We start from the raw sequence: 12,319 nt of genomic DNA, 5'->3' as shown, positions 1-12,319 counted from the left end.
TTCTCCCCACCAATGTGAGTCATGTTGAATGTACTACTCCCCCCCCCCTCCATAACGTAATACCCCACCAGGGGCCTTTAAGGGTCATATAAATGATGACGATGACGATGTACCGAGTGTGACATCCAGGGTGCATTAATGAAAAAAAGACAAAAACTATATGAACGAGGAATGAAGACGCCCAAAGATATAACGCTTAAGCGGCACATCGTAGACTTTCATCCTACATCACAATAATATGAATGTAACCCCTAAGTAACCTGTAGGTAACCTGACAGAAGCCAACAGCCACAGAAACCAAGGGGCACAGGGGATTTTTTATTTATTTGCTTATTTATTGTGTGGTGTTGATCAATTTAGAATACTACTGAATATGTTATCGCTTAAAGCTAATTGATTACAAAAGCAGACGAAAAAACAACCGCATGCCGCCGGTGGGATCTGAACCCACGACCTCCGAATTACGCGTCCGGTGCTCTACCTCTGAGCTACGGGGACGGCTGTCAAATCTTCTGCTTTCAGGGGTATTTATGTTTACAAGTAACCTAACCTTGAGAGCGTTCATCAGCGCCACCCACGTTCATAAGCGGCGGACGTAGAACGTCATCGAACGGAGAGGGTGGAAGCTGCGTGAGAACCCTCTTACGCTTCCTATGGCGTCAAGGCTGACAGAACCGAGGCCTTCGCTAGCAATTCAGCAAACAAGGGAAGGGGAATGAGGGGCTCGTTATAAATATGACAGAAGCCAACAGCCATAGAAACCAAGGGGCACAGGGGATTTTTAATTTATTTATTTATTTATTTATTTTTTGGTGTTGATCAATTTAGAATATTACTGAATATGTTATCGCTTAAAGCTAATTGATTAGAAACACAGAAGAAAAAACAACCACATGCCGCCGGTGCGATCCGAACCCACGACCTCCGAATTACGTGTCTGGTGCTCTACCTCTGAGCTACGGCGACGGCTGTCAAATCTTCTGCTTTCAGGGGTATTTATGTTTACAAGTAACCTAACCTTGAGAGCGTTCATCAGCGCCACCCACGTTCATAAGCGGCGGACGTAGAACGCCCTGAGTTACCGCAGGTGTGACGTAGAACGTCATCGAACGGAGAGGGTGGAAGCTGCGTTAGAACCCTCTTATGCTTCCTATGGCGTCAAGGCTGCCAGAACCGAGGCCCTCGCTAGCAATTAAGCAAACAAGGGAAGGGGAATGAGGGGCTCGTTATAAATATGACAGAAGCCAAGAGCCACAGAAACCAAGGGGCACAGGGGATTTTTTATTTATTTATTTATTTTGTGGTGTTGATCAATTTAGAATATTACTGTAAGTAAGCGAAAAAGGTGGCTGGCGCTATTCACCTTTTTTCATGAAAAGTGCATCGATCATTAAAAATTCGCTTGTGTTTTCTGTCAGCGAGGTCACCGCGGCTGAATTTTTAATATCTTGAACTGAGAAGGAAAGGTTGGTGTCTGGTGGGGCACTGGCTCTACCCGTTGGTGGTGAGGTGAAATATTTAAGCGCTCATACTCGCGGGCGTGAGTCTGTATGTCCGTTACATCAGAAGTGAATGTTGTAACTAGTCATTAGTAGGCACAAGTCACGAATGACTAGTAATTAACCAGTCATGATTAGTTAGTCATGGGTAGCCATCACTAGTTAGTCATTAACCAGCCATGACTTGTTAGTCATTAAAGGGTCATGACTGTTTATGACTGGCTAACCATGACTAGTTATTCATTAACCACTCATGACTAGTTAGTCATGACTGGCTAGTGGGGACTAGTTACTGATTAATCAGTCATGACTAGTCAGTCATGATTGCTTAATCATGACTGGTTAGTCATAAGTAGTTAGTCATTAACTAGAAATGACTAGTTAGTCATGCCTGGTTACCAGTCATTACCGGTTAGCGGTTAGTCATGACCAGTAAGCCATTAACCAGTCGACTAGCTAGTCATGACTAGTTAGTCATTAACGAGCCATGACTAACTATGACTGGTTAGTCATGGATGGTTAGTCATTAACCAGTCATAACTAGTTAGTCATTAACCAGTAATGACTAGTTAGTCTTAAACTAATTAGTCATGACTGACTAGTCATTAACCAGTCATCAACTAATTAGTAATGACTAGTTAGTCATTAACCAATAACGAGTAGTTAGTCAATAACTAATCATGACTAGTTAGTCATGGGTCATGACTAATTAGCCATGACCCTAATTAGTCATGACTAATTAGTAATGACTAGCCAATCCAAGTCGTCCCATAGCTGCCTCGTGTGTGCCTTCGGCCGTGCGGCCAAAGTTGCGTAGAAAGGCTTTCACCTCGCGCACTTCAGATTGTAAAAGTGCCCCCTGAATTTTACTTGGGACTGCTATTATAATAAACAACACAACATATGCAGTTTCACAACGCGACAGGTGAGTAATAATAGGAAATGCTTTGCGAGGTGTACCGAACAGCACCCTGAGAGCACCAGCAAGGAACAAAAAAAATTAGCTGCAGTTCAACTACTCTTGAACCTGGTTAGAGAGCGAAAGCTATAGAGTATCGGGCAACGACACATTGCTTGGCGTCTGTAACATTGAATGCGTACCGGTCAGTGAATAGGCTGCGCGCCCACCCTGCCACCCTGGTAGGTGGCAGTTAATAATGATTGATCGCGAGAGTTTGCCCACCCAATGAAAGCTGCGGCCTATTGCTCCAGTGCCGCGTGTCTGCCACAACGCATGCAGCCCACATCTCTCTCTCACCACCTCACGCACCTCAAAGCGCGATTCAGGCGTCCACTGACACAGGGAGCGAGTTATGCGCACTTTTCTTTCTTTAAAATATTCAGTCTAAAACGTTGTCAACGCCAACGCCAATGAACACAATGAACGCCGACGGCCTATGGCTTCGGTGCCACGCTTCTGCCACAACGTTGTCAATGCAAACGCATGCAGAGCACATCTGTCACTACCGCCACGTAGCTTAAAGCACGAGTCATGTGTCCGCTTTCCCAGGAGGCTAGTTACGCGTCTTTCTTTTGCTTTCGAAGCTACCGCTCTTTATTGGTTTGACTAAGGTGTGCACTGTCCCAGGAGGCCAGTTATGCGCCTTTGGTTTCGAAGCTGCCCCTCTTCAGCGGTTTCGTAGCTTAAAGCGTGACTAAGGTGCCCCCTGTCTCAGGGGGCCAGTTATGCGCCTTTCCTTTGCTTTTGAAACTTCCGCTCTTCATCGGTTTCGTGGCTTAGAGCGCGACTAAGGTGTCCACTGTCCCAGCGGCCAGCTATGCCCCTTTCCTTTGCTTTGCTTTATTTGTTGGCAACGTGGCACGGGCTTTGGTTATGAAATTCATTTGGGGGTCAAACTTGCGGCCACGACGAAACTGGCTTTACCTAGCTTAGTGAAGCTTTCGCTTCAAAGGGGAGAAGGAAAGGCTTAACTTTAGAACAGAGTGGACAGCAAGTAAATACAACAGAACAGACAGCATCATTGGTGAGAGAACACCCTATAGGAGCCATGGATATAGTTCTGTGTCAGCAATGTGTCCCCCCCGAATCTCTTGTGGCTTCGGCATTTAACTGCTCCCTAAGGTCGCGAGATCGAATTCCGGCCGCGGAGGTCGCATTTCGATGGATGTGAAATGCAAAAAAAAAGAAGAAAGCCCGTGGGCTGCGTGATGTCAGGGCGCATTACAACCCCAGGCGGCCGAAATCATGCCACGGGGGCTGCAAAGCCGCCCGCGTTGTGTGCGATGTCAGTGCACCCTAAAGATGCTGCGCTGCAGATTTTTTTGTGATGGCACAAGGGTATCTGTGGCCGAAGAGGCATAAGGTTTTTCTTCTACTCAAGGTGAAGTCACAGACTAATTTATTTATTTATTAAGTACTGCCAAACGCCTCTTGTCAGTCAAAGCAGGAGTGGATACATGTTCTTGAAACATTGCCAAGTTGCATTTAGCAGCGGCAAGAAACACAAAACGTGTCATTGACAATCAGCAATGGGGAATGCGCACAAAGAGAAAAAGTGTCTACACTTAGCAAGGCCGACACTTCACCCTTAAGAAGTCGAACACCAGGCAGGGGAAGAAGCTTGTACCCACTGTATCGCTGGTGGCACTGGGGATCGGACCCTGCATGCGAGGGGGATGCTCAAACAAGTTGGCCACCGCTGCGGTAAGCGTGCCGAAGAGGCCTAGGTGGGCGAAATTATACTGGAGCCCTCCACTACCGCGTACCACACCATACCGTACTTATTCCCTCTAAAATTACAGACCACCAACGACAAGGGCCCTTGCGGCGGCTTTGGAACGGGCTGTCCACCCACCTGGAAGCCTGATTCACGTCCACGCCGTTGAGACTGGAAGCGCGCAGACCCAGCACTGGCTCCACGCCGACCTTCTTGGTCTCCCTGACGCGGCAGCGGTGAGTGCCACCCACCGCACCGGCTTTGTCGCCCTGATTGGCCCCGTCGCTGCTCATGGTCACATCTGCTCCGACGGGCGCCTGCTCTCAGTCATGGCACCACCCGAGGGCCACTGATGATGACTGCTGTTTGCTCTACCGCTTCTGTACCGAGGATGGCTCTTCAGTACGCCATTTTTTTAATGGGTTTAAAGAGCACAGGGCATCGGTGACCAGTATGGGAAGCGTGTGGAAGGCGTGGTATCTAAAAAATGCGTTCTAGCATAACGGTGCTACATGCAAGCATCTGGAAGAATCATGCTGGCGTCGTGAAAAAAAAAGAAAAAACAAACAAACAAGAGAAGACGAAAAGACAGAAAACCTAGCGCGTAACCCAAGAGCGGCTACGTGCCATTTTTTGCTTGGAGAATCACACCAATTCTCATAAGGCTAAAACAATTTGATCAGAAAGCCAACGCCGACACCGCATGGGAGCACCGCACCGATGTTTTGCAACCGAATTGTGCAGATTGGTGACGCAAAATGTGTAAGAAACTGTTTGCTTCTGCATGGCATCCCGGCTGCACGCCAAACGATTTTTGTTGCTTGCATTTTATTATTTTTTCTTGAAAGCATATGTCGCGTCAACCAGTATGAGGCCGCGATGAGGCAAACATCGGCTGATTTATTGGCAGTAGTGCCAGGGTTCGATGCGCTGCCTTGAGCCAGCCAGAACAGAATCACGAGAGGCTCCAGCGCGAGGAGGGGGCCAACCAGGAAGCTCCTCGGTGTCGTCTTCATCAGCGGCCGCTGCCACCTGCGCTGCGTGAGACCGGTGGTGCTGCTGCACATAGTACCGGCTCACAAACGGGAAGAAGCGTTAATGGCTTTGACTGAGGCTTCTGCAGTGATAATCGAGAGCTGCGAAAACTCCAGGAATTAAGAGAATCAGTCATTTTGAATTCGAGAAACTGAGGGGAGAACTGGGAAGCACCCGCAAGGTAAATCAGAAACTGAAGAAGGAAAAGAAGCTTCTCCACGAAATATGCCTTGAAAATGAAAAGCATGTGAAAGCTCTTGACAGGACTTACTGGGGTCTGTCAGGAACCTGAGCAATTGCCAGGTCTTGGCCCCATTCATGGTGCCCTCCATCTCGTCGCATTTGTTATCCCAACGATGCGACTCGAGTTTCCGGGCGTAATTTTCTATTTCGACTTTGTGTCTGGCTATCTCTCTCCTGAGATTTCTGTTCCACTTTTGCTTTTTGAGCTTCTTCGTTAGCTCTTCTTTCTTTTTGAACATGCCGAATAGCCTGCTATCCATCGCCTCAGGGAGAGCTTCGCCTTTAATTTCTTCGGTGGCTTCGTTTACATGGGTAATTAATTGGGGGGCCCAATTTTGAATGCACTCAATATTCCTAATTTCTTCCCGTTCTCTGATCTGTCTGAATTTATCCCAATCTACTTGTCTTTCCTTCCGATGCAGAACATAGAACAAAGAACATAGATTCCAACATAGAACAGGTCAAGGCGAGGTATAACTTTAAGGGTACGGACAAACAGCTCATTGAGAAGCTAAATCCACGTACGTAGCTCCCCCCGCCACAGTGCATTACAGAGCTTACAACGGACCCGCGAACAGTGAGTTTGACGCGCCCATAACAGTGGCAAAAGTCAGAGCGAAGCTTCACGGCCTAAAACGACGATCGAACCCCGGGCCGGACCTCGTTAATAACAAGATGCTCGGCAATCTGGACGAAGAATCGATCAGTGCCCTAAACAGATATCTAAATCAGGTGTGGGAGAGTGGTCAAGTACCCCAAGAGTGGGAGAAGGCTAAGATCACCCTAATCCACAAGCAGGGAAAACCACCGGGCTTAGAGAATCTCCGCCCAATATCACTAACCTCCTGCGTAGGCAAATTAATAGAGAAAGTCATTCAGAGGAGGCTTACCAAATACACCGAAGAGAATGATGCTTGGCCGGCTGAATTGGTCGGATTCAGGCCGGGCCTGTGTGCAAGATACGATGCTCAGATTACATAACGATGTAGTCAGAGACTTCAGGAAAAAGAATACGAAAGCCATTATAGTCTTAGATCTGAAGAAAGCTTTCGACAACGTCAGCCAGCCACCACGCCATTCTCGACGGGCTTGCTGAGCTAAGAGTAGGCGAAATAACCTACAACTACATTAGATCATTCCTGCGAGACAGGACGGAGATCATCAGCTTTCAGGGCTTAAAATGCGAGGAGTTCCCGTTGGGTAACAGAGGAACTCCGCAGGGAGCTGTGCACTCACCCTTCCTTTTTAACATCGTAATGAGGAAGCTCCCCCGTAAGTTTGGGCATCTCGATGACTTAAAACTAGGCATCTACGCCGTCTGGATTTGCGAAGGGAACGACTGACACATCATATCCAGGCTCCAAGAGGCAGCAGATATAATCAACAAACACGCAGAGGACGTAGGTCTATGGTGTTCGCCAGAAAAATGGAGCTCCTGGTAATGACCAGAAGTAGCGGGAAAATAACTCCAGATATCAAAATTAAAGTCAACTTGAACGAAGTCCCGAAAGTAGATAACATTCGAATATTAGGTATGATTATCAACCGCAGGGGTAGTAACAAAAGCCTGATTAAGAAATTAAAAGACCAGGCAGAGCTCGTAGTCAGAGTATTTAAGAAGACGCCCAACAGAAGGAGTGGCCTCACGGAGACTAGTAGAGTCAGACTCGTACAAGCTATTGTCACGAGCAGAATCTGCTACGCGACTCCATTCCTAAATATCAACAAGAACGAAGAGCGGGAAATAAACACCACAATTAAGAGATCCACGAAGTGCGCTCTAGGACTCTCCATAACTACTTCTAACGACATTCTAGAGAAAATGGGGTTGCATAATGAGTGCAAAGAGCTAGCTGCGGCGGTCAGTATATCCCAGAGAGAGCGACTCGCAGGAACGGCGGCGGGTAGACAAATCCGCGACTGGGTAAACCTACTAGCGCCCGGGGAAGGCGAAAGTGTGAGAGAAAGCATAGATCGAGAAATCAGAAAGCATCTATGCGTCTCGCCCATACCGATGAACATGCACTCCGTACATGACGAGGGGAGGAGGAAAAGCAAAGCTAAGCACCTCGTTAACAAATTGGACAAACTCCCGCCGGGATCGGTCGAGATCGGGAAAGAAGGCGACGTAACCTCGGTCGCCCTATTAGACACCGGGATCGCCACAGGAATTAAAAAAAAACCGAGATCTACCGTCAGTAGAGACGGAGGAGATTGCAATAGCCATTGCCATAGCACGACCAGGCGTGAAACACGTTGTCAGCGATAGCAAAGCGGCGGTTAGGAATTTTAGCAAGGGTAGAGTCAGCAATCGTGCTGCCAAAATTCTGAACGAGTCGTCTCTCGTCGAAAGCGTGACCATAATCTGGACCCCAAGCACACGCCGGTCTCGCCGGCAACGAGGCTGCCCACATGCTCGCCCGCTCCTCGCTAACTCGGGGTGCTGCAGACGCCTCCACAACACCATCTAAAAGCAAAGAAAGTGTTGGTACGTTTAGGAACGTAACCGACGATTTGAAGAAAGACCGGAGGATATATCCGCCACCGGATAGATCCCTGAGTAAAAAGGAATCGTACGACTGGAGAAGACTCCAAGTTCAGAATTTCTTCTCGCCCCTGTGGAGGAGTTGGACGGGGGCCAGAGGGCGGAAGAGGAACGGTCCAGTAACCAAAATTTGTAAATTTTGCGGCCACGTGGCAACATTAGATCACATAATATGGAGATGCGTTCGTGCCCCAGGGCGCAACGCGATTAAAACTAGCGATGAATGGGAGACCACGCTGAGAAGCTCCGACGAAAAAACTCAGCGCTTCGCCGTCCGCCTGGCGGCTAAGGCTGAAGATCTCTTCTCCTAGACGGGGCCGGATGTCCTCCGGCCGCGGTGCGACAGACTGCCTCCCCGGACGCCTGCGTGCGGACCCGGAGGTGGCTGCCGCGCCATATTCGGCGGAAATAAATGTTCTTCCTCCTCCTCTTCTTGACAGGAGGTTAGTACAGAGGACAGTATTCGCGAAGGTTCAACCTGGAAATCAAAAGCGTTAGTCAGAAGGAGCAGGAAGATGTGAAACTGGTGGCTAAATTTGGCGACGTTATAGGAGAGCCTATTCTACCTGCAGAAATGAAAGCTATTTGCCACCTTGTGCCTACAAGAAATGAGAGAGAAAACACATCATTGTTAAATTCAAGAGCCGGCAAAAGCGGGATAATTTCCTTGAAAAGACAAAAAAAAACGGCGCGTAGATAACAGTGCATTGGACATGCTCCAAGGCAGTGACGAGTCTCTAAACGATTGGCAGTCCGCTTCAAAGATGACACTCCCGTTTTGGTCAACGAGCACTTGTGTCCACGCCTCAAGCTATTACAGCCCATATCTATAGCTATAAGGAGGGAAGCGAATTCGAGATAAGTGTGGACACGCGACGGATGCATCTATGCGCGGTAATGGGATTGTAGTCCGATTGTTCATCTTTTTTTCCAAGAAAGATTTTTCGAAAATTGTTTAGACAACATTCTTTTTTTTTAATGCGATGTTTATTGCCGCAGGGCATAAAACGGCATGTAATGATAAATGAGGATGCCTAAATAAATGAGTAAAGGTTGGCTGATCTAATGAAATCGAGCAGTGAACGATGATGAGGTCCTTGTGTCCAAGCGGTGTATGAAGCACTGTTATGGGGCGAAAGACCCGCTGCCGCCAGGTGCCGAATTCTTGTAGGCTTCAGCGCCGGGCAAACCCACAGCAGGTGGTGAATGTCGGCCTCAAGATTTCTGTTCTTGCAGACTGGACACCCGGGGCGGGGAAATACACCTTCAAATTGCGGCCACTTTCGTGTAACGGCTGGAGTTAGGGCAACCCCGACCCGGATCCTCCGAAGCGCAACCTCCTCTGCACGGGTAAGACCACGGGGGAGGGTTACCGCACACGGAGGGATTAGAGCACGTGTGCGGCGCCGGAGGTGTTCCTTTTTTGTTAAAAGGAGGGTGGTGTCATCCAGTGTTAGGACTCGAGGCGAAGACGAAGTTGGGGTCACAAGGTGGGTCGCAGAATCTGCACGGCTTTGCGAACTCAGGAGGTCTCGTGGGACCCACTGAATTTGGATTGGCTGCGGGATGCGTGCCGCGAGACGATGGATGTCCTGGCAAATGCCTGGGGTGCGACTGACGCGTCGTAGTAGGCGTATGACTTGAAGAGCGTCGGTGCGGATGACAATGCGAGCCGTAGGTAGTAGGGGAACGGCGGCCACTGAGCATAGTGCCTCTTGAACGGCAAGCATCTCCACACAGGAGGAGGAAGGAGGTTCTGGGAAGCGAAACCTAGACGTTTTGTTGTGGGCAGGCTTGTAAGGGCAGTAAATTGCAGTAGTGGTTTCGCAAGCCTGGATGCCTGCGTCAACGTATAAAACGATGGAGCCATGCGGCAGATGGGCGTCTTCTTGTGTAATTCGTTCGCGAAACGACGCCGCCGCGAGGGTAGATGATGGCCGACGTAGATCTGTTGGTTTGTTATCGCTTAGCTGCACAAAATGCCAGGGAGGGAGAACTGGCGGAGGCGGCTGTCGAATGGAGTGCGAGGAAGCATACGCCCTGAGTGCACACGTTGCGTGTGTAAGGTTAGTCTTAAGCCGGCGAGCATCACGTCTTTGCTGCACCAGCTCATCTAGAGTATTCAGCTGCGCATGTTCTTGGAGCGCCACGATCGGGGTTATGCGGGGAAGGCAAGTGATGACCCTCATTGCCTCTCGATTAACGGCTTCAAGGCGATCCCACTGAGCCCTCGTCAAATGCTGTAATTGGGCTTGGTACACGAGGCGCGGTTGCACAACCGCCCGCACCAACTGCCTTGCAACATGAGAGCGGGCGCCGCCTGTTTTAGGAGCAATTCGTCTAATTAGACCTAACGCCTGAATCGCTTGCTTTTTAGCTCGAGAAAGCCAAGCAGTCCCTGTTCCTGACTCGTGAATCGTCAAGCCCAATATTTTGACTATCGAACTTTCTTGAAGTGGAGTTCCGGATAGATGGAGACAAATTGGTGTCGCAGCGAGTTTACGGCGTCCCCAGCGGTTGGCAACAGACACATACGTAGTTTTGCTCACTGAAAGCTGAAGACCAATTGAAGAGGCATAAGTCGACGTTATATCTAGCGCTGACTGTAGGGCGGAGGCTTGAGTCAACAGGTCGTGGTGGGTGCTCCACACAGTGATGTCATCAGCGTACAATAAAAACTTAATATCAGTCACTTCATGTAAGCGCCAAGCAAGGGGGATAAAAGTAATATTAAATAATGTTGGCGATAGTACCGATCCCTGGGGCACGCCGCGAAGAGGCACAAAGGATCCGACGGCCTCACCACTGAGGCGTATGGCAAAGTGTCGGCCCTCCAGAAAGGATTTTACAAAATTGCGCACTCTAACGGGGAAATGCAGCATGTCAAGTGATTCCAGGATAGCAGCATGACTGATATTGTCGTACGCCTTTTCAACGTCCATGGCCAGTACGGTGCGTACATTGTGGCTGCGAGTTGATGCTAGAACTGATGACGCCAAGACAGCCAATCCATCTTCTGTACCTATGGACGTTCGAAAGCCGATTTGGGCGGGATGATAGAAACTGTGGTGCTCAAGCCACCACGACAGGCGTGTGGCAAGCATCTTTTCAGTAAGCTTGCACAAGGTGGGCGTAAGCGATATAGGCCGGAAATTACCAAGGTCTGTCGGCGGCTTCCCTGGCTTTGGGATGGGGATTACTATAGCCGATTTCCAAGTTTCTGGTACGACGCCTTCTATCCATACCTTGTTGATGGTGGCGAGGAGTTGAGGCAGTAGAGCGGAACTCATGTTCTTGTACACCTCGTACGGAATGGAGTCCGGGCCGGGTGCAGTCTTCTGACGGGCCTCATCTATTGCTGCAAGCAACTCGGGCATGGAAAATGGGCTTGCGATACCCTCGGCGTCGGCTGTAGATGGTAGCCTGTCGACATATGCTGGAATGCCAGCCAAGGAGGCTCCTGCGGTCCTTGGAGGCAACACGTCATACTTTGGAAAAAACTTCCGCGCTGCTTCTCTTGCGAAATCATCCGGAGCTAAGTTAGCAGCGAAGCATGCTGTGGCCGCTGCGTCAGGACGACGAGAACCATGTTCCATAGCGCGAAATGTTCGCCATAAAGAAGCATTCGATGACTGTTGAAAACTGGTCACACCACGCATGCCACTGCCTTCGCGATAGATCACGTTCATATCTGCGAGCCTTGGCAGTAAGGTAATTCAGTCTTGTGCGTGCTTGTGCAGAAGTCGAGTCTCGGGAAGCTGCCATCTCCGCTTGTCGGCGAGCAGCCCACAAGTTAAGCAGACCCACATCCGGCGCCGGACTATTGACGTCTGTCCAGGTGACAGTTGTAGCCTTGTTGAGCGCAGTTTGTATGCAGTCCATATGTAGTGTAGATGACTGCTCAGAAAGATCTTCGAGCGTGGTGCGAAAGGTGTCCCAATTGACCACAGAACACCTACGGCGTAATCGGCGGGCTCGTAACGGATGAAGACCGATGATGATAGGGTGGTGGTCACTACCCCAGCAGTCAGGCTCCAGGTGCCACGAGGGAGTGCCGGGACCGGACCATCACGTAAGGTCCGGAGCATACGTTGGACTGCGAGCATGGTGCACAGCCCGCGTTGCTGAATCGGGATGGTTGAGTAATACAAGCAACGCTTCCGCGAAGGCGTCCCGCACACGCCTACCACGGGGGCTAGAAGTGGGGTATCCTCAGTCTGGGTGAGGGGCGTTAAAGTCACCACCGACTAAAATAGGGCACCCTGGGTGTTGTCGTCGCAGAGTTAATAACCACCCCAGATTAATGCGGGAGGAAGCTC

General features: G+C 49.6%; 1 protein-coding gene across 1 annotated transcript in view; it reads right to left on the bottom strand.

Annotated features, from left to right (window-relative positions):
* The window catches only part of LOC149349397 (uncharacterized), a 68,210-nt gene extending 63,740 nt beyond the window's left edge, over positions 1-4,470 (bottom strand). The window contains exon 1 of the mRNA XM_089576772.1: positions 4,316-4,470. Within this exon, the coding sequence (XP_089432898.1) occupies positions 4,316-4,470 (155 nt within the window). The remainder of the gene's footprint in view (positions 1-4,315) is intronic.
* Positions 4,471-12,319: the final 7,849 nt, after the last annotated feature.

Source organism: Amblyomma mixtum, chromosome 3 (genome assembly GCF_055824585.1).
Source record: "Amblyomma mixtum isolate Tamu chromosome 3, ASM5582458v1, whole genome shotgun sequence".
NCBI lineage: Eukaryota > Metazoa > Arthropoda > Arachnida > Ixodida > Ixodidae > Amblyomma > Amblyomma mixtum.
Note: the sequence above shows the minus strand (reverse complement) of the source record. Positions and strands in the feature narration are given on the sequence as shown.